The sequence below is a fragment of the Abrus precatorius genome, unplaced genomic scaffold (genome assembly GCF_003935025.1).
Source record: "Abrus precatorius isolate BTA unplaced genomic scaffold, Abrus_2018 Scaffold7, whole genome shotgun sequence".
Taxonomy (NCBI): domain Eukaryota; kingdom Viridiplantae; phylum Streptophyta; class Magnoliopsida; order Fabales; family Fabaceae; genus Abrus; species Abrus precatorius.
This window is the reverse complement of record NW_020874417.1, coordinates 23,190,820-23,216,348: the sequence shown is the minus strand read 5'-3', so window position 1 is coordinate 23,216,348 and position 25,529 is coordinate 23,190,820. Positions and strand designations below refer to the sequence as shown.

At 32.8% G+C, this 25,529-nt stretch overlaps 2 protein-coding genes across 6 annotated transcripts; both read left to right on the top strand.

Moving 5' to 3' along the window:
- The first annotated feature begins 985 nt into the window (after positions 1 to 985).
- LOC113870898 (mitochondrial Rho GTPase 1) lies at positions 986 to 10,377 on the top strand. Of its 4 annotated transcripts, none has more exons than XM_027507435.1 (15): positions 986 to 1,168; positions 1,315 to 1,537; positions 2,379 to 2,511; positions 2,822 to 2,971; positions 3,094 to 3,270; positions 3,414 to 3,662; positions 3,795 to 3,863; positions 4,025 to 4,080; positions 5,543 to 5,624; positions 5,901 to 6,112; positions 6,198 to 6,267; positions 7,034 to 7,146; positions 7,712 to 7,862; positions 8,925 to 9,111; positions 9,979 to 10,377. In XM_027507435.1, the coding sequence occupies exons 2-15, from the start codon at positions 1,320 to 1,322 to the stop codon at positions 10,050 to 10,052; spliced, it is 1,941 nt and encodes a 646-aa protein (XP_027363236.1). In that variant the 5' UTR covers positions 986 to 1,168; positions 1,315 to 1,319; the 3' UTR covers positions 10,053 to 10,377. The 4 variants fall into 4 exon arrangements, with proteins under 4 accessions (XP_027363236.1, XP_027363237.1, XP_027363235.1 ...); XM_027507436.1 differs by having other exon boundaries at positions 1,060 to 1,181; XM_027507434.1 differs by having other exon boundaries at positions 1,076 to 1,537.
- A 5,894-nt stretch (positions 10,378 to 16,271) lies between these two features.
- On the top strand, positions 16,272 to 19,996 carry LOC113873045 (18S rRNA (guanine-N(7))-methyltransferase RID2-like). 2 transcript variants are annotated; one of them, XM_027511005.1, is made up of 9 exons: positions 16,272 to 16,453; positions 16,532 to 16,607; positions 16,689 to 16,772; positions 16,868 to 16,923; positions 17,170 to 17,226; positions 17,551 to 17,600; positions 17,805 to 17,957; positions 19,069 to 19,201; positions 19,518 to 19,996. In XM_027511005.1, the coding sequence occupies exons 1-9, from the start codon at positions 16,355 to 16,357 to the stop codon at positions 19,683 to 19,685; spliced, it is 876 nt and encodes a 291-aa protein (XP_027366806.1). In that variant the 5' UTR covers positions 16,272 to 16,354; the 3' UTR covers positions 19,686 to 19,996. The 2 variants fall into 2 exon arrangements, with proteins under 2 accessions (XP_027366806.1, XP_027366805.1); XM_027511004.1 differs by having other exon boundaries at positions 16,299 to 16,607; positions 19,518 to 19,956.
- The last annotated feature ends 5,533 nt before the right edge of the window (positions 19,997 to 25,529 follow it).

The following is a 25,529-nucleotide window of genomic DNA, read 5'->3' as shown; positions in this document are numbered from 1 at the left end:
ATTCTAAAATAAATTATGTAAATCAAGGCATATTATGATACAATGTGTTAGATTTTAAAAATAAATAAATAAAGTTTAAAATAATAATAAATTCTATTTTATATAAAATTTAAATTTGATATAATGTATCAAGATTTAAAATTTAAATTAAAAAAAGGAAAATATTGTTTTTGAAACATTTTTAAATGAATGACATATAGTTTAATAGAAAAGAAGTTCTTATTAAAAAAATAAATATATTATACATAAATCAATAAATTTACAAGGTATATATCACTTACAGCATAATAATAAGGTAACAAAATCATAAGACATATATAGGGAAATGGGCGAAATCAATTTAAATTAAATGTTATAAATTTGTATAAATATAAGGTTATAAGTTGTGAATAACATCACTTGATTTTTGTGTGTGTAATTTTTTGGGTTTTAGGAAAAATGAAGTATTTTATTTTGGGTATGGAAATAGATGATTTCACACTTACTTTTTAAACGAGTGAAAAAATGAGACATAATAAATAATATAATAAAAATAGTTAAGAAACATGATAAAAGATTAATCTAATTCAATGTACGAAAAAAAAAGAATGAATTTAAGAGTAGCTGAGTATGTAGATATAATAATAATATATGTATATATTAATTTTAAAAAATTAAAGTTAAATTATTAAAAGTAATAAAATTTTATTAAAAAATTATTTATTTGTATTAAAAATAAAAATTAATAAATATTTTATTTTTAATAAAATTTTACTATTTTTAAATATTTAAAATTAATTTTAAGAGTTGAACTTATCAATATTAGTGTATACTCGTACATGTATATAATACCTGTAGATTGAGTTCTTTTATAAATATGTAAACTGATAAAATAAATTTTATCTACTTTTAATTTAAATGAAAGTAATTTATAAATATAATGAACTTAAAATTAATAATAAATAAATTATTATTATTTATTTTACATGTGTTTTTTAGTTTGCAGAAGCCTGTAATCGAGAAGGTAAAGAGGGAGGGCAGAGAGAGTTAGCGTAGAAACAACTAAAAGCTTATGGTCCTTAGACGACAGTCGTTTATTGGAAGGGCGAATTGTGTGAGGTGCAAGACAAGTAACGGTGCTACAAATATTAACCGCGGAAGTGAAAGTCACTGACGGCCACCGTCTAAGGTACACCGCTATAGTTAGGGTTTTTACTCTTCGTTCTTCTTCCTACCTTTTCGCCACACACCTACTTTCACTCCAACGCAATCTCACCTCACTCGCTCCATTCAAATTCCAATTTTCACTTTTACACTTTTCGCTTTCACTTCTAGTTTCCATGGCTAAAGCTTCTTCTGGAACCGTCAATCCTCACGGCCGCACCGGAGTTCGTATTGTCGTCGCCGGACACCAGGGCACCGGAAAATCAAGCCTCATTATTACTGCCGCCGCTGATAACTTTCCGGTGAATGTTCCGCCGGTGTTACCTCCCACGAGGTTGCCTGAAGATCTATATCCCGAGCGCGTGCCTATCACGATCATCGACACCTCTTCCCGGTAATGAATTTTTAACGTTCTGATCTTTTCTTTCACGAGATATTCGCAAGTAAAGTTCTGTCGTTTTGAATTTGAATAAGGGACGTACGATTCGTTCCAGTCACGCTAGTGCTTTTTCCTTTTCAAGTTAAGATTCGCAGGCCTTAAAATAGGGAATTCAAGTGGAAAGTTTTGGATAGCGGTACTGGATTTTGTTATTGCTGTGATTGTTTTTTTTCCAACTAAATCTTCCAAAACCTTTTGTGTTTCGGAGTTGAATTTTTACTACTTCGGAGCTAGGCTAAGCGTTATATTGTTTCTGAATGTTTTTCCTTTGATTCTTTGGTTTCTGAGATGTTTACTGATCATGGTCATTTATTCATGTTAATAAGTTGTTTTGACATTTTATTTATTTTGTCCTGTTCACTAAATTAAAGTGTATGCACATACGTTTTGGATGGCATGACCTTTAGTCCGGGAAAAAACAGTAGAGGAAATTTCGAAGAACTTTAGAGGAAATTATTAATAGAGATCTAAGTAATAAATAACGTTGCTATGAATTTGTCTTTTTGACTGAGGTCAATGGCGTTGTGTGATTTGTGTAGCCGACTTTGGCGTTGTGTGATTCGTGTATCCGACTTTGGCATTGTGTGATTCGCGTAGCCGATTTTGGTATGGTGTGATTCATGTATCCGACTTCTCCTAACGGAGAATTTTGAGAAAATGTTTATTTCTCATAATTAATCTCCAGCTTAATGTGCAAAAGTTATTTATTGCTAGGGAAATGTTTACCCCAGAATCCCAATGTCTTTATCAATCCAAACTATTATTTACTATTAGTTTTATTGTTGTTGTATCACAGTCCTGAGGATAGTGATAAAGTTGCTGAAGAATTGCAGCGGGCAGACACAGTTGTTCTTACTTATGCATGCGATCGGCCTGAGACACTGGAAAATCTGAGCATATTTTGGCTTCCACATCTTCGCAAATTAGAGGTTCTCATGTTTTTATTCTTCTTCTTTGTCTCTCCAAGGACTACTTGTGCAATTGCAGCTCCTTTCATTTAGAAGTGAAGATGAAAAGGAGACAAAAATAAACATTTGTAAAGAATGGAAGGAGAGGATCCAAAAAAATTATTGCTCTATTAAACCATTTCTTCTGTTTAATCTTGTAAAAGCATATATTCTTGTGCACATGCATGCATAGTTCTGTTCGTCTCATAGCATAATCAGATTTACATAATATATTTACCTTTTCATTTGAGTGTATAGGTGAATGATATAGATATTTGAACTTTATGAACAGGTGAAAGTACCAGTTATAGTGGTTGGTTGTAAGCTTGATTTGAGAGATGAAAATCAGCAGGTGAGCCTAGAACAGGTGATGTCACCAATAATGCAACAATTCCGAGAGATTGAAACTTGCATTGAGTGTTCAGCATCTAGGCATATACAGGTATCTTTTATGCTAAGCCTTGCAATCATGCTCCTTGTTTTGATGACCTTATTTTAAAGGAGTTGGTCAATTACATTTGGATTTTGTTTCATACAATTTGCAATTAAAATTTCTTATTGTAGGTCCCTGAGGTTTTCTACTATGCACAAAAGGCTGTTCTTCATCCAACAGCTCCATTATTTGATCAAGAGTCACAGACTCTAAAACCTCGATGTGTGCGGGCCTTGAAGCGAATTTTTATCCTGTGTGATCATGACAGAGATGGTGCCCTTAGCGATGCTGAGCTGAATGATTTTCAGGTTGTATCTTTCCCTTACAAGATGACTGCATTACACATCAAAATTGAGGCTTATTTAGTACCTTAGAGCTTGATTTCTGATTATGTTATAATAAGGCAGTTTGTGTATAGTATTTGTGATAAATCTAACCAAAAATTCAACAGGTTAAATGTTTCAATGCTCCATTGCAACCATCTGAAATTGTGGGTGTGAAGAAGGTTGTACAAGAAAAATTGCCTGAAGGTGTGAATGAACGTGGACTTACTTTGACTGGATTCCTATTTCTTCATGCACTTTTCATTGAAAAAGGGCGTCTCGAGACAACGTGGACTGTGCTCAGGAAGTTTGGATATAATGATGATATCAAGCTTGCTGATGATCTAATTCCACCTATAAAACGCGCTCCTGATCAGGTATTCATTTTTAGTTGAATTATGATAATTGTGTATGACATCAATTTGTTTGATGTATCTGTCTGAAATCAATTTCTGGATGATAGGGAGTTTTTACCTTGTTCTGATCAAGATTTACTTTAATGTTCGCAGAGTGTGGAGCTGACAAATGAAGCAATGGATTTTTTGAAGGCAATCTTTGATGCTTTTGATGGTGATGGGGTATGTCAGTTTTGCTCAGACCTTTTACTTTTTCATGCTACTAGCACATTATGTTATTTCGAGACATTTTCTCAGATTACTTACTTTACTGTATTGTAAGTTACAAATAGTCACTGGTCTAGCTGTTCTTCATGTTGGACAATATCTTTTTCTTCCTCCAGGATGGGATGTTGCGACCTCGTGAACTTGAAGAATTGTTTTCTACTGCCCCAGAAAGGTAGATTGCTTTCTCACATTTTCTGTTAGATAAGCTTATGTTATTATCATGTATTGGTTTCTTTATTTGGTAATGGGGCAGTGTCAGGTGGAGTTTATCATATTTTGTTATTTTTCAAACCTACACAAGCTATAAGGGTCTGGTATATATTGATCAATCAACAAAGAGTAAGGGTTAGGAGATAATTACTCAGAAGATTCACCTAGTTCAATTAATCTGTGTCCAGTCCTGACCTTCCAATTGGGATTTAGCTACCTTCAATAATTCTTTTACAATGTAGGCAGTCTCTCTAGACTTGTTACAACAGTATTCTTTGTTCAAAGTAGCTTCTTCTGGCCTCTCCAGGCTTATCATCTTCCCCACCCTCAACCCTCTATGGACTTCCAAGTATTTCTGATGCATTTTTCTGTTGGCCTAATGGTTATAGTTTGATCTAAACATTTTCTCCATAAAGTGTTATTCATTCTTGTGAATTTTGATATTGAAACTTGCTTTTTGCTTACAATACCTTAAAAAACTCAACAGTCAGGTTAGATCATTTCACATCATAGTTGTCAATAGCGTGCGATAGCAGCGGTGCGTGGCGAAGCAGCCTGCAGCTGCTACAGATCTGGCATAGCAGTGCATTTTTTCTGTCGCCATCATGACCAATCACAGCTGTATTTGCGGCCCAAAACGCGGCCATTTGCGGCGCAATAGCGCCATCACAGGAAAAGATATTAACTTTCCTTTTCTACCTTCAAAATGAAGGAATTTTAGAATTTTTTAAGGGTAAAAAAGACTTTTAATATCTAAGAAATAAGCTGATTTTCCCTTTTTGCCCTTATGATGACCCAATCTTTTGGCTTTTATAAGGGCAAAATAGTCTTCTCAGTTTTCAGACCTAACCTCACTTTTCCCTGCGTTTTTTTCTTCCTTTCTCTCTTCAACACCCCTTTCTCTCATCTCTATTGCTGTTTTGCTTTGCAACTACTTGACGAAACCCCACTTTTTCTACACTTTTTTTCTTCTCCCCTTCTCTGTTTGATGCTCCGTCCTCCCATCTTTGACTCTGTTATGCTTCGCAACAATCTCCAATCCAGCAGTCACTCATCTTGGATGACTTCTCTGGCAAAAGCCAGTTCCTTTCTTCTCTCTATTCTATGATTCTACAGTTCTGCCTCTGTTATGTTATGCTATTTATGCATATTTGCTTAGCATTATTATATACATAATTATCTACATATGTATATATTTTATATCCATATAAAAACTTTAAAATAGTGGTAATCCCACTGTGCTATCCCATGATAGCATTTTGAGGGTCGTTTGCTATATGCCGCTAACCAAGATTAACAACTATGATTCACAGTAATAAAAATTGGCTCATAATAGCTTTACTAATCATTTTCTATGTATGCCTTTCCTGTGTCTTGATGTCAATAATAGGAATTATTTGATATTTTATGGTTTTGAATTGCAGTCCTTGGACTGGAACACTGTACGAGGATGCTGCAGAAAAAAATGCATTTGGAGGACTATCACTAGATGCATTTTTGTCGGAGGTGCACTAGTCTTTTATCTTTGTTTTCTCATCCCTTCATTTTGTCAAATGTTATTTTTAGAAGATTGCTGAGCTTCTCTTTGAAGTTTTATCACTCAATTAATTTATGAGAATCAATATTTCTTAAGTTACAGGAGCTCCATTATTGTTATTTATTCCCTTAATTTATGTATGACTAATATATCTGGTGTATGTACCTTTAAATTGCATATAGCATTCTATTTTCGTTGATGTTAATTGTCATTTTTATGATATATATTTTATTTTTCCTGGACAGTGGGCACTTATGACACTTCTAAACCCAACTTTTAGTGTGGAGAATCTGATATACATTGGTTACCCTGGTGATCCATCATCTGCTATACGTGTGACTAGGAGGCGGCGTTTAGATCGCAAGAAGCAACATTCGGAAAGAAATGTTTTGCAGTGCTTTGTTTTTGGGCCTAGGAAGGCTGGAAAATCTGCATTATTGAATTCATTTATCGGAAGGTATTTTCATTTTATATGCTACCTTGAAGAGTCTTGGCAATATAACATCATCATTAACCTTATTGTTGTTAAATCAATAATGCAGGCCATATTCTGAAAGTTACAGTCCAACCACTGGGGACCGTTATGCTGTAAATGTTGTTGATATTTCTATGGTAAATAATGATTGCCATTTGACAATAGCTACTACTTACTGAGCAAAACATTTTGTCTCTTTCACCTGTTCCTGCAGTAGCTTCTTTTATTGAATTCATTTTATCATAGTTATCAAAGCGGAGCGGTGCAGTTCCGCTATGGCAACCCTGTAGCATCGCGGTTCAGTATCACGGCTGTCGCACAGCAAATAGCGGCCGCTATTCTGTTCTGTTTAAAAATTCTGAATCTGCTCTTTGTTTTTTTAACATCTGGGGCTTGGGGGGGGGGGGGGGGGAATATTGGGATTTCAGCCCCCTTTCACAGACCCTAGCCCCTCAACTCACATTTCAACTCTTTCCTCAACTCTCCTGTCAGCTCTCCTCTCATTTCTCCTTTCATTTCTTCTCTTTTCTCTCTGTTTTTTCCATTTTTTTCTCTGTTTTGATTCCCCTACTTTGTTCTGTTTCAAATTTCAAAGCTTCAAGTAGAAGCAATGGTTGCTCCTCCTGCACCTCTTACTTTTTGTTATTTATTTCCTTCTCTAATTTGAGTTTTCCTTTTTTGTTTTGTTCCAAATTTGTATATTAATTTTATATTTTTCAGCATGTATGTGTGTGCATTAAAACTTCAGAATAGCGGTCATATCACTACCGCTATCCCCGTTATAGCGTTTTTGAGGTTAGCCGCCCCGCGCCGCTATCCGGGATTGACTACTATGCATTTTATATATCTTAGCATTTCTGTCTTCTCTAAGTATACGTTTTATCATTTTTTCTTTTTTTGCAGGAAAACAAAAAATATCTTGTAGTAAGAGAGATTCCTGAAGATGGAGTCAGAAAGCTGCTGTCCAATAAGGAGTCTTTGGCCTCATGTGACATTGCAGTTTTTGTTCATGACAGGTGACTGCTGATATTAAAGATCATTATACCATAGAAGTTATGGGTTACCTTTGTACTTGAGTAGTACTTCTTATGTTTCCAATAATGGACATCTATCCTTTTTGTTTTCTTTTAATATGTGCATCAATATAGGATAATTTTCACATTAGATAACTTATTTAAAGGAGATGCTTATAAACGCTTCCAGACATTACTACTAGTTTCAGTGAGTCAAGTATTGGTTTTTTGCAGTCTGTTTGATGTCCTTAGCTTATAAGCAATATTTCAATTTCATAATTCATAAGCAGTTAGAAAAACTTTGTTGTGCAGTTGGATGAACTTCCTAAAAATTGATTATAGGCTGAAAGAAGCTAGTTCTGGGTTGATTTTGTAAATTAACATTTGTTACTTACAAATATTAGTTAACAGCAACATAAAAATAAGATGTTTATATCATTTTGAATTTGCATGCTATGTATTTAAAAGTCTGATTAAATTGACAGCTCATCAATGAGCTTTTAATTTTAAGTTGGTTATCATTTCATGATCCTGTGGTCGTATATAGCTGACAAGATGTTCATTTCAGGTCTGATGAGTCCTCATGGAGGACATCATCAGAACTCCTGGTAGAAATCGCTAGTCATGGAGAAGATACTGGCTTTGAGGTGCCTTGCCTTATAGTTGCAGCTAAAGATGATCTGGATTCATTTCCAATGGCTATACAAGAGTCAACTAGGGTATTCTTTTTCTTTTTGATTTATTCATTTGCATGATTGTATACATAATTGACTGTGCGTATAGCTGTCATAATTATTGGATTGTTGATTAAAAAGCTATTAATGTGGTGATGCATATGGCATGTTTTGAAATTATGATTTTATTCGCTCTTTATAGCAAAAATATAGCTAGTGGTCTGTGCAAATGTAATCTTTGATCTTCGGGATGAATTATTGAATTTTGATTAAGCAATTGGAAGCCAGTTTGATTTTCCTTATTTCATTTTACATTTTAGGGGGCTTTTGGAAGGGCTTCTTCAAAGTTTATTTGGGCTTATCTTTTAGTCACTTAAGCCAAAAATTGAAAGTGTTTGATTAAGCTGATGGAAGTGGCTCATGATCCATCCATAAACTCTTTTTAACTTATTTTTATAATATTTATAAGGCAATGACTATTGAAAGATTTTAATTTATAAGGCAATGTCTAGCTGGTATACTATAGAATTAAAAAACAAAAAGTAATAAGACTAACTTACTAACAAGATAGTCAATTCCAAAGAGAAGTTTTTTTATTCCCCACATTTTATATATTATCTTTGATTGGTTTAGCTGTGATAGGTCAGTTGAGCTTTATCATTATACAGTTTCCACTCTTCTGTTACAACACTTTAATTGTCATGCACGTTTTAATTGAGGAGCTAGTTTTGACGTGTGTTCAATTAATCTGTTACTTGCAGACTTGTAGCAAGAAACTTGATATTGTTGGAGTTTCATCATATGGCTTTGTCTGCATTTAATCCAATTTTATTTGAAAAGTTATATTTGTCACTTTTTCTTCTGGCTTGCAAGCAAGAGTGAAGACTGAAGAAATATTGTTAGCTTTTCAATTTAGGGGTAACTTTTGCATGAATAAACTTTGTGGAATTTTATTTTGGACTGATTATCAGGAAGATAGTGTATTCTGACGTCTTCCTTAGCTCGTAAAATTGAGACAAGCGTGATTGATACTGAGAAGTTTTCAAGCAATTGATTTACCCTGGATCAACTCCAATGACTCTTTTTACATGCCAATGTGTTTTGTAGGTTAGTCAAGATATGGGAGTGGAGGCTCCTATACCAATCAGTGTGAAGCTAGGGGATTTCAACAGTCTGTTTCGTCGAATTGTAACTGCTGCTGAGCACCCTCATTTAAGCATTCCAGAGACTGAAGCTGGAAGAAGCCGCAAGCAGTACCACAGGCTCATAAATCGTTCTCTGATGTGTGTTTCAGGTATGCCGGTTTTTAGATTGACCGTTGACTCATTCATTCCATACATTGTGTGTCTCGTCTCTTGTGGTTGTTTGAACTTTGATCTCATATGCTAACTAAAATGAGCCTACATTATTTTGGGTGATGTGATTTATCTTGGTTTGGGTGTTCAGTTTATTTTGGTTGTATAGTTCATTTTGATTTTCCATTTGTTGTCTCTTTACCTTGAGGTGTTGTCCAACTGGGGTCCGTAGCGGTTCTCCATTAAACTTCTAGCTGCAGTTTTTTATTATTATTATTATTATATTTTGCTTTTATCTTTATTTTGTCATTTCTCATCGAGTTGTTCTGTTCCATGGTCTTGTGATTTCTTGTTGGGTAGATGTTGCTTTGGAACTTGGTGATTTGTAGCGAATGAATATCAGTAAAATCAAATGGAAACAAATGCATAAATAAATGGGAGTTAACTAGACCATACATTAGGTGTCCTCTGTGGAGCCATCTTTCAGATTACTGCATAGAGTTAGGAGCCGAAAGATAGCGTAACTGCATGAAACAGCCGCCCTTGTTTGGGCCTCCTATTTATTGTACATTAACTTTGACTTTTGGCCAATTTTGCTTTGGAGTTTCAATGATAAGTTTCTTGGTATAGTTTATCAAAATAAGCTGTTTTTAGCTTATTCCAAAAAGTTTCAGCATTAAATTTATGGCATTAGTCAGTTTTAAAAAGTAACTTATTTAAGTATTTAAATAAACAGTTATTTAAACACACTTTTAAGTCTTATTTGGCATAGACTTGTGAAGAATTAATAAACAGTCATCTTTTTATATTATGCTTCTGGCATTTTTTTTTATGCTTAATGATCTTATTATCTCGTCATTTTGCAGTTGGAGCTGCAGTGGTCGTAGTTGGGCTAGCAGCTTACAGGGTATATTCTGCAAGGAAGAATGCGTCTGGTTAGAAGACGAAGATTTTGTGAATGGATTAAGGTCCATTACCTTGATCTGAATGCAGCCCGCTCCTGGCTAGCTATGTTAACTTCAACTTAAGTTGGCTTTTGTATGCCATCTGTTGTAGAGTTTGCAATTTTTTAAATCACAATCTCTAAATTTTTCTTTGTCAAGGTTGCATTAAGTTGGCATAAATTTTATTTTCAAATTACCGCATGTTTCTTCTGCTAGTTAAGGGCTTCGTGAAGATATACAATAATGAGATATACTGTCAGGTCCAGTTAATTGCTGGAAACTTTGAAAGAATGAAAGCGTCCTCTCTGTATTGAAAATTGCAATGGAGATCCTTTACCGCGCGCGAAGTTGACGTTTAAATGGCTAGGAAAAAACAAATCTAGAAATGTTAAAAGGGTTTGTCAATTACATTCCCAGCTTTGAAAACGTCAATTTTTATTTAAATAAATGTGCTATGAACCAGAATGTGGGCAAATTTACTATAATATTGTAAATTAAAAAATAATTTATTATTTTATAGCAAATCTGAAACAATTTTTTAATCTGCGGTTTTTATGCCACGTGGATCAATTTTTTGCCATAACTGCTGGCGAAAGTAATTAATTTTTAAATTTTTTAATATCTATTTAGCAATAAAAAGTACGAAATATGATTTCTTAGAACGGTTAGTTTAAAACCGCTTTCATAACTTTATTTTAGAGAGTGGTTCTTTATGAACCGCTTTTAGTAGTAATTTTAGAGAGCGATTCCATTTGAACTGCTCTCAAAAGTCATGTTAGTGAGCGGTTCCATATGAACCGCTCTCAGAAGAATATGTTAGTGAATAATATCGTAGTATTTTCCGCAAAACATTTTTATCCTTCTACTCTTATTTTATGTTAACAACAACAAATTGGTATCAAGAGCCTTTATCTTTGAGGGATCTGTGAGTTGAGAGAAACACCAATGGAGGATAATACATACACAGTAGGTTCACTGCCAATTTTTTATGGTGAGAAATATGAGTTATGGGCTGCAAGGATGATTTGTCATCTTGAAGCATTGGATCTTTGGAAGGTAGTAGAAGAAGATTATGATGTTCCTATATTGCCTGACAATCCAACTGTGGCTCAAATGAAGTACCACAAGGAGAGAAAGACAAAAAAGGCAAAGGCAAAAAATTGCCTTTTTTCTGCTGTGTCAAAAATCATTTTTACAAGAATTATGAATTTCAAATCTGCCAAAGAGATTTGGGATTATCTCAAGAAACAATATTCTGGTTGTGAAAGAACCAAAGGCATGCAAGTGCTTAACTTAGCTAGAGAATTCGAGATGCAGAGCATGAAGGAGACAGAAACAATTAAAAATTATGTTGATCGACTGATGAATATAGCAAATAAAGTGCAGCTTCTCGGGAAAGACTTTCCTGATGAAAAAATAGTTCAAAAAATTCTGGTTACTGTACCAGAAAAATATGAATCAAAGATATCAGTATTGGAGGAGTCAAAAGACATGTCAACCATCACCTTGGGAGAATTGGTAAATGCTTTACAGGCCCAGGAGCAAAGAAGAATGATGAGACAAGATGAGACGGTACAAGGTGCTTTTCATGTAAAAGCACAAAATTCAAAAGGTGGCAAAAACAACAACAAATGGAAGAACAAAAAGCTAGAAGGTTTCAACGAACAGCAAGGTGAGAACTTTTCCCCTTGTCCACATTGCAAAAAGACAAATCATCCAAAAGAAAGATGTTGGTGGAGGCCAGATATCAAGTGTAGAAAATGTGGTGATTTGGGACATGTAGAGCGAGTCTGCAAGTCTAAATCAAAAGCGGCAAATGTCACCTTGGAGGAGCAAGAAGATGAGCAACTCTTTGTTGCAACATGTTTCACTACAATCAACTGTTCTAGTGACTCATGGTTAATAGACAGCGGCTGCACAAACCACATGACGCACGACGAAAAGCTGTTTAAAGAGTTTGACAAAACCACCATTTCCAAAGTAAAAATTGGAAATGGTGATTTCATCTCAGTTAAAGGGAAAGGGACCATCGCTATTGAAAGCTTGACAGGTTTGAAGTATATCTCTGATGTTTTATATGTGCCTAACATTGACCAAAATTTGCTTAGTGTTGCACAACTTGTGGAAAAGGGCTTCAAAGTCATATTTGAAAATAACTGGTGCTTGATCAAAGACACAAAAGGCAAAGATGTATTTAGAGTGAAAATGAGATCTAAGAGCTATGCTCTAAATCTGATGGAGGAGGAGCAAATAGCTTTTTCGAGCATAACCACCGATGCTGATCTATGGCACAAAAGACTTGGACATTTTCATCTTGCAGGACTGTTATACATGCAGAAACATGCCTTGGTGAAAGGTGTCTCGATGCTTGAAGATAAGTTGGTAGATTGTGTGGCTTGCCAACTTGGTAAACTAGTCAGAAAACCATTTCCTCAAACCACTTGGAGAGCAACTCAAAGGCTACAACTTGTTCATACAGATGTTGGGGGACCTCAGAGAGTATTGTCTTTAAATGCATTTGTGGAAAATCAAAGTGGTTGCAGATTACAAATAATAAGGTCTGACAATGGAAAAGAATATACAAATGACGTTTTTGATAAATTTTGTGAAGAAGCTGGCATTGAGCACCAACTTACAGTACCATACAACCCACAACAAAATGGTGTAAGTGAGAGGAAAAATAGAAGCATCATGGAGATGACAAGGTGCATGTTACAAGAGAAAGATTTGCCAAAGAAGCTGTGGGCAGAGGCAGCAAGCACTGCTGTATTTTTGCTGAATAGGCTGCCAAGTAGAGTTTTGAACAAAAGAACTCCATTTGAAGGCTGGTTTGGGTACAAACCAGATTTACAAAATTTGAGAATTTTTGGTTGTGTTTGTTTTTCTTATGTTCCACAGGTTAAAAGGGACAAACTTGACAAAAAGGCTGAACCCGGAGTTTTCATCGGATATAGTAGCACGGCTAAAGCTTACAGAATTTTCCAACCACAAAATGGAAAAATTCTTGTGAGTAGAGATGTAAAGTTCATGGAAGATCAACAGTGGAGTTGGGAGAAGCCAGTAAGAAAGCAACTTCTAGAAACTCCACAACTCCTTGATGATGAAGTTGATGAAATTCCTGTCAGAGGTACAAGATCTTTATCCGAGATTTATCAAAAGTGTAATGTGGCTGTCTTAGAACCTGCTGAATTTGAAGAAGCTGAAAAGGATGAGAAGTGGATTAATGCTATGAAGGAAGAACTTAAGATGATTGAAAAAAATGACACTTGGGAGCTAGTAGATCGACCTCAACACAAACAATCCATAGGAGTCAAATGGGTTTATAGAACTAAACTAAATGCAGATGGTTCTATAAATAAACACAAGGCCAGGTTGGTGGTAAAAGGTTATGCTCAAGTGTTTGGAGTGGATTTTTCAGAAACGTTTGCTCCCGTTGCACGTCTCGATACAATCAGAATGCTGCTTGCTTTGGCTGCACACAAAGGTTGGAAAATTTACCATTTAGATGTAAAATCTGCATTTTTAAATGGTTATTTGCAAGAGGAGATATTTGTGGAGCAGCCAGAGGGATTTCAAGTTAAGGAACAAGAAGATAAGGTTTACAAGCTAAAGAAAGCCTTGTATGGTCTTAAACAAGCTCCAAGGGCTTGGTATGGAAGAATTGATGATTATCTTAAAAAACTTGGATTTATTAAAAGTCCAAATGAAGCTACATTATATGTGAAAATGGCAGGAGGTGATTTAATTATAGTTTCTATTTATGTTGATGACCTCTTTGTGACAGGCACTAATGAAAAACTAATGATGGAGTTCAAAGCTAAAATGCTTCAAATGTTTGAGATGACAGATCTTGGTTTAATGTCCTTTTTTTTGGGAATGGAGGTGAAGCAAGAAAAAGATGGAGTTTTTCTATGTCAAAAAAAATATGCAAAAGAAATACTGAAGAAGTTCTGCATGGAGGACTGCAAAAGCATTGATACACCAATGAACCAGAAAGAAAAATTCAGCAAAGATGATGGAGCCGATAAGGTAGATGAATATCATTATAGAAGTATAATTGGTTGCCTAATGTATCTTAATGCAACTAGACCTGATATCATGTTTGCAGTAAGTGTCCTTTCAAGATTTATGCATTGTGCTAGTGAGGTCCATCTTCAAGCTGCCAAACGGATTGTGAGATATGTCAAGGGAACTATAAATTATGGCATCAAGTTCACTCACTCTCAAAATTTTCAGTTTCAAGGATATTCTGATAGTGATTGGGCTGGTTCAAATGATGACATGAAAAGTACAGCAGGTTACTGTTTCAGCTTTGGTTCGGGTATGTTTTCATGGAGTTCCAAAAAACAAGATATAGTGGCTCAAAGCACAGCTGAGACAGAATATGTGGCAGCCACTGCAGCTGTGAATCAAGCTATTTGGCTAAGGCATATACTTGTTGATCTACATATGGAGCAAAAAGAGCCAACACAGATTTTTGTTGATAATCAAGCAACTATTTCTATTTCAAATAATCCTGTTTTTCATTGCAAGACTAAGCATTTTAAGATTAAGCTATTTTTCTTAAGAGAAGTACAAAGAGAAGGTGAAGTCAAACTTCTTTATTGCAGAACTGAAGATCAAAGTGCAGATGTTTTAACAAAAGCCCTTCCAAAATCTAGATTTGAAGCTTTGAAAAACAAATTAGGTGTTTGCAGCTATTGAGGCAAGGAGGAGATTTGTTGAAAATATGCCTGCAACAACTGCACACGTGGCTGTTTTATCCAATTTTTAAATTTTAATTTTCTGTTATTTAAGACCTAGTCATTAGGAGTTTTTGTTTCTGTTTATCAGATTGAATTATTGTTAGTCGTGCCTAAAAATAAGGGATATTTTATTTTGTATGTTTGACTCTAGCTCTATTTAAAACGAGCAAGTGAATAATATCGTAGTATTCTCCGCAAAACATTTTTATCCTTCTACTCTTATTTTATGTTAACAACAACAAATGAACCGCTCTTAGAAGAATATATTAGAGAGCGGTCCTGCCGGAACCACTCTCTTAGATTTAAAATGGACGGCTGGAGAGATTTTGATACACGTGGCAATATCTGAGATGATTCGCGCTGCTACTGGCGAAAGTTTATTTCGCCCTGCAGTTAGCGAAACCGTTCAGGCATTGTAATTATATAAAACTAAATATAGTTTACTTGAGTTAAATAAAATTATATAAAACTAAAAATTAAGTTAAATAAAATAATTATATAAAACTAAATATAATAATTTATACTTAGTTTGATTATAATAAATAATTTTTACACCTATAATGAAGTAAAATTTTAAAATTGTAAAATTTTAAATGTAGTAATCATAATTTATATAAAATGTATGTATAAAATTTGTATGTAAATAATAAAATTTTTTACTTTTAAAAATGTAATATTATTTATATGATTATAAACTAAATGTAATATATGTAAATTTAAATTAGAAAAATGAAAAAATAAAAATATAATTAAATTTTATGCTAATAATTAGAGTTTTGTATTTATATAAAATTTATGTAGATTTAAATTAGAAATATAAAAAAATAAAAATGTAATTTAATTTTATGCAGTAAGTAAAGTTTTGTATTTAAATAAAATTTGTATGTAAATAATAATATTTTTTACTTTAAAAAAAGTAATAGTATTTATATAATTATAAATTAAATGTAATTTATGTAGATTTAAATTGAACATATGAAAAAATTAAAATGTAATTTAATTTTATGCTAGTAATTAGAGTTTTGTATTTATATAAAATTTGTATGTAAAATTTATGTAGATTTGTATTTAGAATAATTAAAAATTCATATATCTTTAGTTATAATATGTATAGAATATAGGTTAGTATATTTAAAAAGAATTTATTTATTTAATTTTGTTTATATACACCTAATTTTTATATTTATAATATATTATAATGAATATAATATGATATCATTACAATATGATAATGATTTGTTAGAAAATTTGTTTGACCTTTATAAAATATATATTATTAATATGTTAGTAAAATATAAATTATTATTATTATTGAATGAAATTTTTTTACTAATATTTTTTATTATTGTATAGATGGCATCATCTTCTTAACAAAATAAAGTTATTAATCTCAAACAAGAAGATACATCAAAACTTAACAGGACTTTTGAACCGCTCTTTATGAGAGCGGTTCCTAAATATATTGACCTGGGGGTGAACTGAAAATAATTTAGTGAGGTGACGGTAATGGGGATGTGTGTGTAGGGTTTAGGGATTTTTGGTGTTGTGAAACGATGGCGTCGAGACCAGAGGTGGTTGCGCCGCCTGAGATTTTCTACGACGATGCTGAAGCACGCAAATACACTTCTTCTTCTCGTATCGTTCAAATTCAGGTTCTTCTTCTTCTTCTTCATTTAATTTTCTTTTCTTTCTCTTCGAAAACAATTAATTCGATTTGGTGTGCGAAAAAGGCCACGCTGTCAGAGAGAGCGTTGGAGCTACTTGGTTTGCCCGATGACGGCGTTCCTAAATTGCTCCTTGATATCGGTAATTTTAATTAAATTTAATTATTCGCTGTCGCTTTCGTCAAATTTCTAGGGTTGATGAATGATCGAATGCTTTGTGTAGGTTGTGGATCGGGACTTAGCGGTGAGACACTCTCGGAGAGTGGACACCATTGGATTGGTCTCGACATTTCACCATCGATGCTCAGTATGCTATGTTATCCAATTTTTTGAATATTGTTATTCTATCTGTTTAGCATTTTGTTTACTAATTTTTATTTTATTTTTTTGTTTATTCTTTAGATATTGCGTTGGAGCGAGAGGTTGAGGGTGACATTTTACTTGGTGATATGGGTCAGGTATGCTATTTAATTAATTTCTGCTTAATCATCATCATCATTATTGTTGTTATTATTAATATTTCCAGTTTAATGTTATTATGCTCTAATTCCGTGTTATTGTTAATACTCTGTGGTTTTTTCCCCTCTTGTCACCTGCTTGAGGTTTGTGTGCGGTGAAATATTTTGTTCTCTTAAAATAGAGAAGAACATGTCTGCTCTGCATCTTGCCTTACCGAATTTCTAATGCTTTATGTTTGGTTTCAGGGTTTAGGGCTTCGTCCAGGAGTTATTGATGGGGCCATCAGTATCTCTGCTGTTCAGGTGTGCTTTCAATATAAATGAGAAAATTAAACTGAAGTCTGAAAAAGATTTTTACAGAATGAGCTCTTTGTTAAATTAAAAATGTACAGTTTTTGGACTGTGTTTGAGTCAAGCTCTTAAAGACCGTGGAGTGAAAGAAATGATACTTAGTTATAACGTGTCACTGTCTACTGTAAAGTTACATATTTTGAATGCATAGCTCTTGTGTGTTCCATTTTGATTTGTTTTTTTCCCCATGTGAACAAGTCTTGCTTCTCTACCAAGTTTGATTGGGGGTATCTCATTTTCATTCTTAATTCTGTGGACTTCTATATGATCATGCAGTGGTTATGCAATGCTGATAAATCCTCACACAACCCGCGTTTACGATTAAAGTATGTTCATTTACTTTTTAATTGTGCTACTTCTTATATCTATACTTTTTACAATTAGGGTCTCTTTAAACTCTTAGGCATTTGGAAACTTGCACAGTTCTGCTTTTCCTTGGGTCTCACGGTCTATAGTGAGATTGGGTTATGCTGGAATCTATCACCTTTCTCTGTTGCTCTAAGAATATATGAACTCAACTTTTTGTGCAGGGCTTTTTTTACTTCTCTATACAAATGCTTAGCAAATGGAGCTAGAGCAGTATTTCAAGTGTATCCTGAAAATCTAGACCAGCGTGAATTGATTTTAAATGCTGCTATGCATGCTGGATTTGCTGGTGGTATAGTGGTGGATTTTCCACACAGGTAAGAATACATAAACCTTATAACAGTTTTTCTAACATGTTTATTGAAAATCACAAAATCCAATGCATTGATAACATTTAATGTTACAATTTCTGATAAAATCTTACTTTGTTGATTTCTTATTGTGTATCTTTAGGCACATGTTAGAAAAACTGACCTTACACCACTATAGCTCATTTGTTTCATAAAAAATAATGTGCTGGAAAAATATTATCTGCATTTTTGTGTTTATTCTATCATCAGCACAGTTGCTTTTGTCTTCCACTGATTGGTTGGTGATGTAATCATTAGTTTCTGGTCAGTGGAGTCACGTTAATGGACTGAGATAAAATGCGTAAAACCTTTTACTGAGATTAAGTGAAAATATATTATGAAACTCAAATTTTGTCTATAATCCCTTCCTTCCTCTATTCTCATGTCACTGCTTGTTTTTCTTAGCATTATTTGTGAGAACCAGCAGAAATTAATTAAATATCTTAAAATGAATCATCTTAAGATGTATATTTTCCAAGCATGAAAAGTGCAACACCCCTAGTTGAGGGTGGAGCCATCATTTTTTATTGAATTTGAGGCAGCTAAATATTAGATTAATTCAAGTCCAAAACAATTGAGACAAAACAATATTAAAGAAAAGTCTGATTTGTCAACATTTCACATTCACAATAAAAAATAACAAGTAAACACAAAATGATAGGCAAATACAAAAAAGAAAAATGTCTGAACATTTTATCAAACAAATTTTGGGTAGCCAGTGTATTTTTTGGGTGTAGCCAATCATATTTATCTTAGCTACTTTGGGAGGCTTAAATAAAATTTGCTACCCCTGGACTGCCCCCATCATACGCTATTGGTAAGGAATAGACAAGGATGATCACAAATGAGTTTATTATCTGGAAATACATGCATGCATTGTTGTTTCACTCCTTTCTTTATATTCTTATAGATTTATTACTGATGGCCAACACTCCTAATATTGCATCTGAATGTAAATGTGTAATGTTTTGTTTGATGGGGTATTTAGCTATGATTTCTTTTGGAAATCATCTGCATCACAGTTTAGCCTTTTTGAGCATGGTGTTTCACTAACTGGAGAACAATTGTTTTATGATAGCACCAAGAGAAGAAAAGAGTTTCTTGTTCTCACATGTGGTCAACGATCAATAAATGCATCCGTATCCAAGGGTAAAAATGAAGGTGGGGAAATTTGCTCTGACGATGACAGTGAAGATGAAGAAAATCAGACAGTGAGTCTTGCCTCTTGTGAATTCAATTCATATAATGAACTCTTTAAAGAATAATCCTAAAAAAGTGAGTTTCCTTAGAAGGCACCTGATGTTGACTTATGTCTTATTTGATTATTAGTTGGCTTTCATTTCAAAGCATCTTTGCTTTGTTTGATTAGTCGGTTTCTCGGTTGTCTTCATAGAAATGCACCTAATCTTAAATTTATTTCAGACTTTGGAAATGCAAATGATGTTCACAAGTTATGTATGCCTTTTTGTACCCGTCCTTATTCACAAGCTGATGACTAGTTTATTAAACAAAAAAAAAATGCTGCAGGTATGTATCTCAGACAGGCATAGACCACGGAAAAAGCAGAAAAAGAATAATAAGAGCGGCAAGGGAAAGGAGTGGATACTAAGGAAGAAGGAGCAGATGAGAAGAAGAGGAAATGCTGTTCCCCCAGATACCAAATACACAGGTCGAAAACGGAAGGATCGATTCTGACTTTGTTTGGCATTTGCTTCAGAGTGTTGCATATTCCTAGTCACATTTATTATTTGATTATGGGGATTACGAATTGTATATTGATTATGGGCTTCAGAATCCCGTCCTGAAGGATCTTTCACGCTCGTTCCTGGCAGTCAAATCTGTTCGATCATGAGCGGCCTTGGAGATTTTTGTAAACTAATTATGCGGTATGTTGGATATTATTTTTTGCCCGGGATCCTGACCCATTTTGCCAATGATTTTGTACGTCCTTTACTCCTTTTAAAATACAGATGAAAAAATGTCACTTTTGCTTTAGTTGGTATTTGGCAAACTTTATGCATTTATTATTATTTTTTTGGAGTGTTATTGCATGCCATTGCGCGGCAGATACACACTGGAGATGTTATTTTCTTAATATAACATTTATGATTATATTAACACGGTCATTTGAATTGATTGGCAAATAAGAGAAACATTTTCCACTAAACATGACAAGATAATATGGTTTTTTAGCTAAATATTTTTTGGTCAACAATTTATCAAGTAAGCTTAACCGAAAAAATCGAAAACTTTGATCATATTGAGCTCAGAAAAAGTCTTCGGGTTCTTCTCGTTCGAAAACCATCGTTTTTCCCGGTCGTTTCCATACAAATAATTAGAGAAAACTAAATCCTAAGCAGTACTTGAGTTGATTGTTTGCAAAGACAATCAAAAGCTTTAACACCCTATTAAAATAACCTCACAACGAACTTTATCATAGGTTCTCCAATAATTTTAATTTTATTTACAGATACTGTACTTAAGAAGCACTACATCTATAAATAAAATTAAAACAATAATAAAATTTACCATGAAGTCATCCCCACCCAGTCATAACTTAGTTATTGTTATATGTCGTGCTCATGCATAACTTACAAAATTCCTTTTAATTTTGAACATAGCGCCATGCTTTTTGACCTTGAGCTCAAGCTTGCCAAAGATCAGCACCACACTCCAATATCTGGCTTCTTCCTCCGGACAAATAGAGTATTTTCAAAACGCCAATCATTTCACTTAATCATGCCCAATTAAATCAACATGTAACCACTCCACCAGGACGAGAAGCAGATATTGAGAAACAAGAATCCTTGACTGTACCTAGCCCTTTTCTAGAAAACCACAGTAAGCAGAGATCTTCCAGTAAATTTACATGTGGAAGGATTTCCTTCCAAATAATTGCACTCAAACCATAATACAAACCAATTACTTAAATGACATACTTACATCAAGTTTCACATGTATGCATACACCAATATTTATCGAAGCCACGAATGTTGAAACTACCAAGGCGCAGGAGATATGAAGCCTCGGGAGTAGTAGGTTTATTAGGAGGCCCAAAGATCAGTTGTCTAATCTATCTCCCGTTATACAGAATCCATGTTAGTTGCGGTGCCACGGAAGCATCGTACATGATCCTCTCTCTATTGCCATCATGATCCAGGTGTTTGGTTCTCTGCATTCAAAATATATAGGATAAGCATAAAAGGTGGACTACCGGGGTTGCCCCTCTATATTTTCTATTCGCTTTATATATTTAATTTCTCATTTGGCAGTGGGTTGACAAGTGAAAAAAGCAAATCCAGCTTCCTAATTTCACAAATTTAAGCAAATGGCTTGTTTGATTTTGAAGCTTCTACAAAAAATCAACATAATATGTCGAAAGAAAAGAGGTAAGTCAGAAGAAGGAAACCTTGTTCTGTTAGGTGAATGATTATCTAGATTTTAGTTTGTTCATGTACCCCTAAAGGTTCTTTTTTTTTTAGTTTACGTGCAATTTGTCAAATTGCTTGCATTTAGATTTCATAATTTCCCAATTGTCCAAATTAAGTTCCTCATCCAATGTTTTATCCAATAATTAACAGGAATATAATGATGATTGACAAAGGAAAATGAATAATTTTTAAAATGAACTCAAAAAGCTTCCATTACAATGAATACATTCTGTTTTTTCTTTTTTTTAAAAAAAAAAACTATTCACATTTTTTATGCATTTTTTATCTGTAAATCTTATACAAATCAATGCAATCACAATTCTGTTCCATTTCCATTAAGTATGTTATAAATAGAATAGGAAAGAACAAGTACTATTTTTAGTCAAACTCTCTTCAATATACCAAAAATGAGCCAATGCACATGGACAGAGCTCAAGCATATTTATCATAATCACCGTACCTACCCCATTATATATTACTAGAAGAATGCAATTGTGCTTTATATGTAAAAGAACCAGGATTTCTGTATTGTTAACCAAAGTAAACCGAAGTACTAGGGTGTACATACCTTCTCCAAGTAGCTGTTCAAACCGAGCCACAATGTGCTTTCCGTAAGTGTATTTCTTCAAAGCATGAGCATGAAGTCTTACGCGAGAAAGTAACATTGCTCGCTGATTTTCAGAACAGATCTCAAGAACTTTCTGGACCACATAATTTGCAAATTGGTCTTTCATCATTGTCTACAGTGAAATTAAGAGTGGTGTAGTAAGCAAGAGTAAAAACCACGAAGTCATGGGTTACACCAGTTATAAATGAACCAATTAGTTATAGCATAATCACATAATATGTAATGCTCAAGGACTTCCTGCCATTGTAATAATTTGGAAGACCTTAACAATACCAAGTAAGGTGTAATAATCATCATAAATTGAAGGAAAGAATCTTAGGGTAGTTTTAGAGTCTCAAAACCAACTACAAAACGAACCTTTTAAGACTTTAGATCAGTCACATAAAGCAGCAAATCAATAGCCATAAAAGCTCTCTGACGTAGTTATTCTGTCAGTCCTAGATACCACATAATAAACTAGTAATGGGAACCTATGTACCACTTTATACCCTAACTCTTGCTGACATGGAGACAGGCATTTTAAGCAGCAGCATATATGTGGACAAAATAAAATGGAAGTGCACTGATTACTCATGAATGAGCTAAATTTGGATGATACTATGATTATACTTATTTTAAAATTTGAGAAATAAACAATAAGATGGCCCATTTACCTGAAAGAAAAAGGAATAATCACAGGACAAAAAAAGGATTACAAGGAGACTTACATTTATGGGTATAAGTGTTTCCAGGAAGACATTTGCAATGTTTAAGTTGAGATACATCTATTGACAATGCTAACTAGCAAAAGATTTGGGTAATTACAATTGAATATTCAATTCAAACTATCCAGGCATAGGGATGAATTAATCAAGTGGATCTTGAAAATAAAATGCTTGATAATTCAGTTCAACAATTTCCCTCACCTTTTGAGGATAATGTATTATTTCTGTACAATGGAACAACTAAGGTGTGTGCTGGGTATAAGGTTAGAAAACAATAAATCACGTGCAGCCTCTACTTAAAAAGTTGTGCAATTTCTACCCCTGCCTAATAGCTTTACGCAATTTATTTTTTAATTTGGTATAGCCTTTGAACAAACTCAAAACTAGATCCGATATTGCACGACATATATTGTTTATGTCGCCACCACCAGATAATCTATATCGACCATTACTAATAAACTCTCACCTTTAATAGTTCATCAAAGGAGGAGGAGGAGGAGCACACACCTGTCCAACAGCAGGAAGTGGATGATCAAAACATGCATCAGCATGAGGAGGAACGTGTATACCAAAAACCTGTACGACAGGTTATATATCGTCGTTGTGTAACAGAGAATTACCTTGCTAGACTCAGACGCAACAAACGTAGCTCATAGTCACATATGATGGATAGTGATCTACTTTACAATTTTAATTTCTTATACTTTAGAATTTTAATTTCATGTATTTTAAAATTTAAATTTTATGTAGTTTATAATTTAAATTATTTATCTTTTAAAATATTATTTTTACATTGATATTATTTAATTATTATATAAAAATATTAATAAATTTAATTAAAATTATATTTTTTTTCAAATAAAGATATGCGTCGCAGAAGTCGATTATAATTGAATTCAATTTAATAGAGAAGTAGATTATAATAGACTTCTATATATTTCAATTCAGGATATTTAAGTATAATTTAAAAAAAAAACATATATGTAATTTATTATTTAAAATATTTTATTTTTATAAAAAACCTGACAAATAGAGACTTTACGAGGATAGAATAAAATATCTATTAAAATAGATATCGTGATAAATAATTAGGGCAAATTTATTATAATATTGTAAATTAAAAAATAATTTATTATTTTATAGCAAATCTGAAACAATTTCTCAATTTGTGATTTTTTTGCCACGTAGATCAATTTTTCGCTATAACGGCTGGCGAAAGTAATTAATTTTTGAATTTTTTAATATCTATTTCGTCACAAAAAATACAAAATATGACTTCTTAGAGCGGTTAGTTTAAAACCGCTCTCATAACTCTATTTTAGAGAGCGATTCCTTATGAACTGCTCTGAAATTTCAATATTAGAGAGCTGTTTTATTTGAACCGTTCTCAAAAGTCATGTTAGTCATGTTAGTTTTGATGGATCTTCTGGCCCGGGATTAATAACCCTACTTTGTTGTGAAGATGATGCCATCTATACAATAATAAAAAATATTAGTAAAAAAATTTCATTCAATAATAATAATAATAATAATAATAATAATAATAATTTATATTTTACTAACATATTAATAATACATATTTTATAAAGGTCAAACAAATTTTCTAACAAATCATTATCACATTGTAATGACATCATATTATATTCATTACAATATATTATAAATGCAAAAATCAGGTGTATATAAACAAAATTAAATAAATAAATTCTTTTTAAATATACTAACCTATATTCTATACATATTATAACTAAAGATATATAAATTTTTAATTATTCTAAATACAAATCTACATAAATTTTACATATAAATTTTATATAAATACAAAACTCTAATTATTAGCATAAAATTAAATTACATTTTAATTTTTTCATATTTCCAATTTAAATCTACATAAATTACATTTAATTTATAATTATATAAATACTATTACGTTTTTTAAAGTAAAAAATATTATTATTCACATACAAATTTTATTTAAATACAAAACTCTACTTACTGCATAAAATTAAATTACATTTTTATTTTTTTATATTTCTAATTTAAATCTACATAAATTTTATATAAATACAAAACTCTAATTACTAGCAAAAAGTTTAATTATATTTTTATTTTTTCATTTTTCTAATTTAAATTTACATATATTACATTTAGTTTATAATCATATAAATAATATTACATTTTTAAAAGTAAAAAATTTTATTATTTACATACAAATTTTATACATACATTTCATATAAATTATGATTACTGCATTTAAAATTTTACAATTTTAAAATTTTACTTCATTATAGGTGTAAAAATTATTTATTACAATCAAACTAAGTATAAATTATTATATTTAGTTTTATATAATTATTTTATTTAACTCAATTTTTAGTTTTATATAATTTTATTTAACTCAAGTAAACTATATTTAGTTTTATATAATTACAATGTCTGAACGGTTTCGCTAACTGCAGGGCGAAATAAACTTTCGCCAGTAGCAATACGAATCATCTCAGATATTGCCATGTGTATCAAAATCTCCTCAGCCGTCCATTTTAAATCTAAGAGAGCGGTTCCGGCAGGACCGCTCTCTAATATGTACTTCGGAGAGCGGTTCATATGGAACCGCTTACTAACATGACTTTTGAGAGTAGTTCAAATGGAACTGCTCTTTAATATTGAAATTTCAGAGCGGTTCATAAGGAACCACTCTCTAAAATTAATACTAAAAGCAGTTCATAAGGAACCGCTCTAAGAAGTCATATTTCGTACTTTTTGTGGCGAAATAGAT

What these genes read in the sequence shown, in the direction of transcription:
- LOC113870898 (XM_027507433.1), top strand. Translation starts at nt 1,320, where the DNA reads ATGGCTAAAGCTTCTTCTGGAACCGTCAATCCTCACGGCCGCACCGGA. An exon ending in TAGATGCATTTTTGTCGGAG is followed by an intron (nt 5,625 to 5,900) that starts GTGCACTAGTCT and finishes TTTCCTGGACAG; the next exon opens with TGGGCACTTATGACACTTCT. An exon ending in CTATACAAGAGTCAACTAGG is followed by an intron (nt 7,863 to 8,924) that starts GTATTCTTTTTC and finishes TGTGTTTTGTAG; the next exon opens with GTTAGTCAAGATATGGGAGT.
- LOC113873045 (XM_027511004.1), top strand. Translation starts at nt 16,355, where the DNA reads ATGGCGTCGAGACCAGAGGTGGTTGCGCCGCCTGAGATTTTCTACGAC. An exon ending in TACTTGGTGATATGGGTCAG is followed by an intron (nt 16,924 to 17,169) that starts GTATGCTATTTA and finishes GTTTGGTTTCAG; the next exon opens with GGTTTAGGGCTTCGTCCAGG. An exon ending in AAGATGAAGAAAATCAGACA is followed by an intron (nt 19,202 to 19,517) that starts GTGAGTCTTGCC and finishes AAAATGCTGCAG; the next exon opens with GTATGTATCTCAGACAGGCA.